This window comes from Odontomachus brunneus, unplaced genomic scaffold (assembly GCF_010583005.1).
Source record: "Odontomachus brunneus isolate Ranch 3 - 2012 unplaced genomic scaffold, Obru_v1 Obru_scaffold_027, whole genome shotgun sequence".
Lineage (NCBI taxonomy): Eukaryota > Metazoa > Arthropoda > Insecta > Hymenoptera > Formicidae > Odontomachus > Odontomachus brunneus.
The window spans coordinates 1252151-1260224 of NW_022639477.1; the positions used below are offsets into that span (position 1 = coordinate 1252151).

At 49.7% G+C, this 8074-nt stretch overlaps 1 protein-coding gene across 3 annotated transcripts in view; it reads right to left on the reverse strand.

The window, feature by feature from the left end:
* The window catches only part of LOC116842816 (protein groucho), a 95328-nt gene that overhangs the window by 38600 nt on the left and 48654 nt on the right, over positions 1–8074 (reverse strand). For all 3 annotated transcript variants that reach the window (XM_032812534.1, XM_032812535.1, XM_032812536.1), the window contains one exon: positions 1882–1926. In XM_032812534.1, coding sequence (XP_032668425.1) covers positions 1882–1926 — 45 coding nt within the window. The remainder of the gene's footprint in view (positions 1–1881; positions 1927–8074) is intronic.

Sequence of the window (8074 nt, forward strand, 5' to 3'; positions counted from 1 at the left end):
AGAGAGAGAGAGAGAGAGAGAGAGAGAGAGAGAGAGAGAGAGAGAGAGAGAGAAGGAAGATGAGACAGAGACACAGATGGATCTAACTTCGTAGGGAAAGATTGTTTTCATTCGGGGTTCAAATTGAAAAGGAGCGAGAAAACCGCGACTCGAAAGCCAGCTAAGTGGCGGGGATCGACTGAAGGATCTGGTCTGATTTATTTATTTTTTCCCTTTTCACCGAGCAAAGGGGGTGAGAAAGAGAGAGACTCGCGTCTTGGGGCGAAGGTAATAAATACGTTCTCTCTTTATTTTTTGAGGGGGTGCGAATCAAGTCGCTGATGGTGGATGAAAGGGACGGCGAGGATTCCGGTGTTTGCACAGTTACACGTGCCAGGGAACCGAGATTAAGATGCGCGCCGTTGTTCCAAAACATCCGCGAGATCGAGATTAATAATGAATAAGTCGACAAGGGAGACTTAATCGCGCATCACTGTGCGCCGAGAGAACATCGGCGCGATATTATCACGGTTAATTAGCGAGTCGCAAAGAATCGATAACTTTTCATTTCTCTTCCAATTAATGTCAGAGGAGGCAGCGGTCCTCGTCGCGTTACGATACCCGCCGATGTAATTTGTGCAGCCGCGTTGTCTCGCGACTTGACTCCGATCCCGCGGAGAGATCCCACTTTCCCGATTTTTATTAACACCCCGTTATCTCGGCGCTTTTTTCACCGGCGGAAAAACTGCGAGAGGCTGCAACCGCGGATTTCGCAAGAAACCCGCACAAAAAACTCAACGGTCCGATCCAATTATTTCGACGACGTGCGTTTGTCCAGAGAAGGTACTCGCGATGTTCCGAGAAAAGAAAGCTTCCTTCGTACCTCACTGTCTACATTCTCTGCTGAGCATTCTCCGCTCTGGAAGAAAACTCTGCTGAGAATTAAAAAACTCTCTTTCTCTGCCTCTCTTTCTCTGGACGTCACGTTATGTGACGTTACTGTAATCTTCTCGCGACGGGAGACGACTCGATCGGAGACTGATGAAAAATATGGGAGCGTCACGCTTACCGATTTCCGCGATCAACAGTCGAGGGTCCTAATAATCCCGCTTGTCGTCCCATCTCCCTCGTTTTCTGATTTTAAAAGACAGCCACGAAAGGCGCGAGGTCGACCTCGAAAACAGCGACGCTTCCCGACATGAAGGGTACGACGCTCTGATTTCTCGCGCATTACTCGCCGGCGGAAACAATCCCGCGGCGATATCTTCCCTTCCCGCTCTCTCTCTTTCGCCGCGCTCTACACCCTGTAACTACCCGACCACGGTATCCCCCACCTTCCCCCCCTCTCCCGCCGCCACCTCGGCCCATTAAGCGCCGCCTCGGGGTACGAGGGTGAGAAATGATCGGCCGCTAATGCTAATGAATATCAGCTCGTTGTGCCGAGCCAGGGAGGGTTGTTTGGAGTTTGGGAGCCCCTACCTACTTTTGAGCAGCCGGTGTTGGGCCGTCGCCGCCGCGACACGAGGGGCTCGTGGTCGCTTTTAAGAAAATTGCTGACAGAGGGGACCGCCCCACCGCTGTTTCCCCTGATTAGCCGAAATTACACCATTTCCCGGTCTAAACGTACCCGCACCCCTCATTTGCGGCCGCGACCGATTCCGACGATCCACTGACATACTCTCCGGGCTCAATTAACGAAGCAGCCGAGTTGTTCATCGGTGACCCTTAAAACGCGTCCGACGTGATATCTCGTGATTAACCGCCTCGCCGGCGGATAGGACCCGAAGCGACTCGATATTATCGTTCACGACGACGGAATGAGCTCGTGAAACACGACAACACCCGAAGGTACCTTCCATTCGGGGAATGTCTCGCAGGCCGAGCCAGGTGGGGCCAGCTTACCTGTTTATGCATTTCGACGTTGAGGCCATACGACATCTCGTAGTACTGCAACAAAAGAGAGAAACACACAGAGTTATCAGACTTGTTATGAAGTAACGTACGATTAAAATAGCACATGTTGTACACAAATTTAAAAGGATTTAGGGGAGGAAGGAAAAAGAGAGGAAAAGAGTGAGGCGGTTCAAAAGATTATTGCATCTCCAAATGCGCGACCGAAAGAACCTTTCGCGTTCGATTTGGGTTGACGACTGCGCGCGCGGGCTCGGATGTATATGTGGCCGCGATCGTAAATTGGTTACCTGCGCGCCGAATGCTCGTTCGGGAACGCATTACGCGCGGAACCTTTCTTGAAAATGAAAGCCCGCGGCACGAATAACGCGCGCGCCGTCACCACGCGAGATCCTAATTTCGCGTTCGCGACACGCTCGCTCTTCTTCCTCGCTTCCTTTCCTCCCTCCCGAGAAAATATAACGCAACAACGCGTTGAGGAAAAAATTGTTTGGTATTTGTAACTGTAATTACATTAACAATTACTATAAATTATGATCAAGGAAACTTTTTTTATTAAATTCTAGTATAGTGTTAGTGATAACCTGACATGCCTGTTACTATTGGATGCGCAAATTGATTCGGTGCTTTTTTTTTTTGAAGAAATTGAACCTTCATTTACAAACAAACATGTCGATGCTCGCGAAATATTCGCCACCGTTTTCTAATACTTTGCTCCGTTTATCCGGCAGCTGACGAATCCCCCCTCTTGAAAAAAAAAAAACGGCGGCTTTGAGTCGATGCATTTTCGAAGCTCTTCCACGCTTTTAAAGTCTGTATCAGCCAGACGGTGTTGGAGCGATCGAAATAGATGGTAATCCGAAGAGGCTAGGTGAATAAGCCGCATGAGGGAGAACTTTCTAGCCCAACGAATAAATAGTGTCCCTTTTGCGATGTGCGACCGAACGTTCTTCAACCGTAAGACAGATACACGGAAAAAAGATCTGCTACATATGGACAACTAAACATAATTTGCTGTGTTATCCACTTTTTCTTTGCTGCAAGAGCCAATTTCCTTGCTATAATAACAAGAAAATTTGCTCCTGCAACAAGAAAAGTAGCTAAAGCAGTAAATTATGTTTAGTTGTCCATCTGTAGTAAATTTACTGCGTTAGTCACTTTTCTTGCTGTAGGAGCAGATTTTTATGTTATCATGGCAAGAAAATAGGTTTCTGCAGCAAAGAAAAAATAGCAAACACAGCGAATTATATTTAACTGTCCATATGTAGCAAATTAATTTGCTGCTACAGCAAATAATTTTTTTGCGTGTATTACCACTCCGAAACTTTTAGTATCACTTTTTATACGTTACAGTACCTTCCCCCCAAAGTTGAGCAAATCACATTTGCAGCCTCAACAGCATATTTTTTTCAATTAAAAAGGACAAAGAATGCAATGTCTAATACATTGTTTGTCGCTATTGTGTTTGATACCGTTTTGTCAGGTCATGTTGCCAGTTTCCCCAAATTATATAGCGCATTTCTTAACGCTTCAAAACCCACCAAACGATGGGAAGATATTTAAAGCGGGGTTATAACTGCGATTAAAGGCAAAAGCACCGAATTAATTTGCGCACCTGACACTATCATTTTCATATAAGATAACCAAAAAATCTGATTGAAACTAAAAATAACTATAATTTTAGTTATATCAAGCATTTTTTTCTTTGAGTATAGGAGCAGTAGGTATGACACTGACTCAGGGTCTTACTTTTTTTCTTTCTTTGATATTAGCTCAGAGGGCTAATCATGAATTTTTTTCTAGTGTAAACTTGTAAAAATAAGAAATCTAACCTTGGAAGTATATTGAAATATCTATTTTTCATAATTTTATACTAAGGAGAAAAATGATTTCATACAAGGGGAAAAAATTGCATTAAAAATTACTAGTACGTGTAAAATCAGTTTATGTGAAAAGATTCATGATTGATGACCCAGGATTAGCGTCTCACGGGCCAGATGTGGGTGTATTGTTGCGCGACGGCGCTCTACCGGTCAATAGAGGAGAAATATGTTTAAGTCGTAATGTTGGTACGTCTCAGAGTGTCACCCCATTCCGCCGATCTTAAGACGGTCCCCTGTACGGTCGGAAGCGCGACATTCTCGGGGTGTATCGAATGGCTCGGAGCGATCGATGAATCGGCCGGCGCGATCTCGCCGCCGCGGACGCATTCTTGTGGGCGAATTTCTGCGGGCGAGAGTCGAGAGACCAAAGAGGTCTCTCACGATACCCGGCCCGCACAACATATATATACGTCCCGGTAAACTACATCCGGCCTGCGCGCGATCATCGGTGGATGCGCGCATGCGCGATCGTAAATCGGTTAGTGTGGCTGTCGCTTAGTGCCGCGCGTGTCCGCCTTTAGCCGCTCGTTCGGCAACGGATGACTTCGGGGGTGGGTTTGCCGCCTGCCGACGACTAGGCAGAGACGGAAAGAGCAAGAGAGACGCAGGGCGAGAGCGAAAAAGGAGAAGGCAATGCACACGCCAAGCCAAGCCGAGAGATACTCGGTCGAGATCGATAACATCGGCCACGGAAATATACCGACTTAATAATGTAGTCGATAACTACGCCCGGCCAACGTGGCGCAAGGCTCGCGCGCGATGCCTTCCTTCCTTCTTCTTCTTCCTCCTCTCCTCCTTCTTCTCTTCTTGCAAAACGATCCCTGCGCGTCTCGTCTCCGCGTCCACGTAGATGCCGACGGTGGTGTTGGTGCTGGACGATCGTATCGTGCAACAAATACGGTGACTCGATAATTCGCTTCCCCGAAGCTCTCAGGCCGTCCTCGAAAAAACACGCGCGATCACCACCGCCACGGAGTAGTAATGGGAGATGGTAATTTGTCCCGTCCGGAGTTGGTGGGCATTCGTGTGTCCCGGAGATTTCGGGGATCGCGCTATTGCACCATGCCTTCTCTCAGAGTGGAAACGTGTGCGGCGAGGAATGAGGAGCGAGAGTTGCTTCGTAAGCGCTGTTGTAAAATGAGCGATGAGGAGATATTTGATGCGACAACTGCGACGCAATTAACACGGCGCGTGTCATTGGTCGTTTGAAAACGTTCCAATCGATGAAATCCTTGCTACGTCTACGTGTGTCTACGCAATTACTCGGATGAGATTACAGCAATTGTTAATCGGACTTTAAGATCGATTCGATTGGAGCACCACCACCGCGGTGACGGCGGTGGCGATGTGCCGGCGCGTTTGTTCGCGTCGACGAAGAACAGAGCCTCGCTCTCGCGCGCTTCGAACTTTGACTCGGACGGACCTGGTGAGGCGAGACGGAGGAGGGGTGGAAGATGTCGGTGTAAGTCGGTAATCAAATAACGAGAAAACTCTCTCTCTCGACGGCAGAAGTTCCGCGGGGTATCGATCTCATCTGTCCGCCTCTCATTTTCTATTTTCACGTGCCTCCGAACCCAATAATAGGAGTTGTACCGATAATTTCGCCCCCTCCGGTTACTCGATATGGATCTTTTAGTAGCGAGCCTTTGATAGGGTGATCGGACGACCTCCCGCCCGCCCTCCCGCTCACCCGCGTTTCTATAGCGTGCTCTCGACATTTTCCCTCGTTTCACCCCTTTCCCCTCACCCCATTCCCTCTTCTCTCTCTCTCTTCATTCTCCTTTCTGGCTGCACCGCACTCCGATTCGATCCGTCGCTCTCTCGGCTCTCTCATCCCGCGCACCCCATTTACCTCTCCTCCCTTTCGCTCGCAACCACTCTTGACTCGCCTCGCGGAAATTTCACACGCGCGCCCGACACCCGCGGATAATTAAAAGGATAATTAATAAGTCGGGGCGCGCGATTCGCAGCCGCGGGGGAGGAGGCAGGAGGATTCCTCCTCCTCGTACGTTCTGCGTGTATTGGCGACTCGTGTCAAAGCTCGTGGATCACGAGTATGTCGAAGTGGAGCCGACGTTACCAATCACGGCTGCGCCGAAAAGATCTCCTCGTCCCCACGACGATCACGATACGCGGCGAATCGAGATGTTAAATCACAAGTAGAAATACACGCAACCAGTGTCGCGATTGCATACAGCAGTTACATTCGTGTACCTCGAATACAATTTGTGTACACGCCCAGATAGCACAAGATATTCTACGGGTATCCTATGTATCTTAGGACATTGGAACGTCCTCTAAATATCTTTAGGTTGTCTCTGGAAGATTTGTGTTTTGGGACGCTGACACGGATGTATACAATCGGTGAAATACGAATGTTGGAAAATCCGCAAACGATTATTACTTCGTCCGACCAAAACCTGTAAAGTTATATTCGCCGCGTAAAGGAACAATCGCGGCGCCGTGGGCCAAACCGCCCATCACGCTCGGAACGCCGCCGGATCGCAAAATTTTGCGAGTGTCGGTGGAAAAAAATTTTTTTCGTGGGAGAGGTAAAGAGAGAGAGAGAGAGAGAGAGAGAGAGAAAGATGAGAGAAGCGTAGCGTAGCGTAACGTAGCGTAGCGCAGCGCGGAGGGCGGAGGAGGAGTGGAAATGCAATCTGCCAGACGTGCCCGCGCGCGCGAAAGCAAACGGCGAACCGTGGAAACAGGAGGAAAACAAAGAGTAATCGAGAAGCGTGCCCCAGGGATGTGGGTTACGTTTAATTTGTTGCAGCGCGAAAAAACGCGCGGTGGAGAAAAACATAGATAATTGGAAAGTCTTCTCGTTCGCGGGCAGGCCGGCGAGATGCGCGACGACCCCGGGCCCGTTTTCGATAAGGTTTTTTTCCTTCCATCCCTTTTTTGTATCCCCGGTCCCCCTTCGCCCCGCGCACACCCCCTCCTCCCTCTACCCTCTGACCCTCCTTCCGCCCCGTGCCATTGAGCGCAGCCGTCCTCCGTCTCTTTCTCCCTTTTTCTCGTTCGATCATTACATTCGCGTATCGGAAATCAAATTAATTTTCCGACGGCCCGGGATTCGGAGTTTTCCGTTCGCCCCGTTTGTTTTCGACGATACGGAACGCCGCCATCCTCCTCCTACCCCGCGCATCCCTCTTCCTCTCTCTCTCTCTCTCTCTCCCCCGCTCTCCTCGTCCTTCACCTCCTCCCGGGACACACAAGGAGAGTTGATGGGATGACGCTCGGCGGCCACCTCGTTTCAAGCTACACCCCGGAGAATTAATTCACCGCCGACGATGCGCCCGCAGCCGGCCGCGATAAAAATATGAAGCTCCTGCGCGAGGAGTCGGGCGGAAGGCGCGGCGCGAAAATTCGAGGAATGCCGAGGAAAGTGGAGGGATTCGCGAGCGCGTTCACGATAATTGGAGCACGTCAGACATCCGTTGGGCGGCGAGGTTGTTTATTCCCTCCGGGTCCGAAGCTGAAACATCGCGATCCCGATCGCACGGCGACGACAACGGTCAGGAAGGGGGGAGGGGGAACTAGGCGGACTGGTGACTTTTTGCAACGGCGTCCCGAATTTCCTCGGCTTTTTCGGCGACGGGATGAAGATAAGGGAGTTCCGGGGGCGTAGTAAACTGGAGCGACAAACAGACATTCGACGAGAGCCGAGTCGCGGGAGTTATTCGGGAACGCGAGTTTAACTTCGGCTGAATCCCTCTCCTTCTGTCTCTGTCTCTCTCTTTGTCTCTTTCTCTCGCCAGCCCCTGCATCCCTGATTACGCTTTTACGAAATATTACTTTTCGAAAATACGTTTCTCGAATCCGCGGTGCGGATACACGAGAGCAACGACTCAGGGGAGATCAAATAATAAGGCGGAAATAAAAATCGCTGAGATCCGCAGAACGGATATATGAACGGTGAATAAAAGAGAGATCGAATAACAGAGAGAAGGGGATGGAGATGAAAATATGTCCCTTACGCAAAAGACGAACTGCTGCTCATATACTCGACGTCTTTGTACATTCGACATTCTATCTTTCCTTTCCTCGTGCATCGTGTGGATCGTCTCAAAAAAACTTGCGCAAAAATTACACGCAGCCCCGAATAAACGAGGATCAAGCGTCTACAGACATGAAGAATCGAGCTGCAAGCATATTAATCAAATCCCCGAAAGCTCGACGCGGTCGGCGATGGCTCGACAGAAGGGAAAGATATCGCGTAACGACGTAGAAAGGCGATGATCCGTGGGGGCGGACAAAAGAGTGAAGCGAGAGAGAACGGGAGAACGACGGGGGGG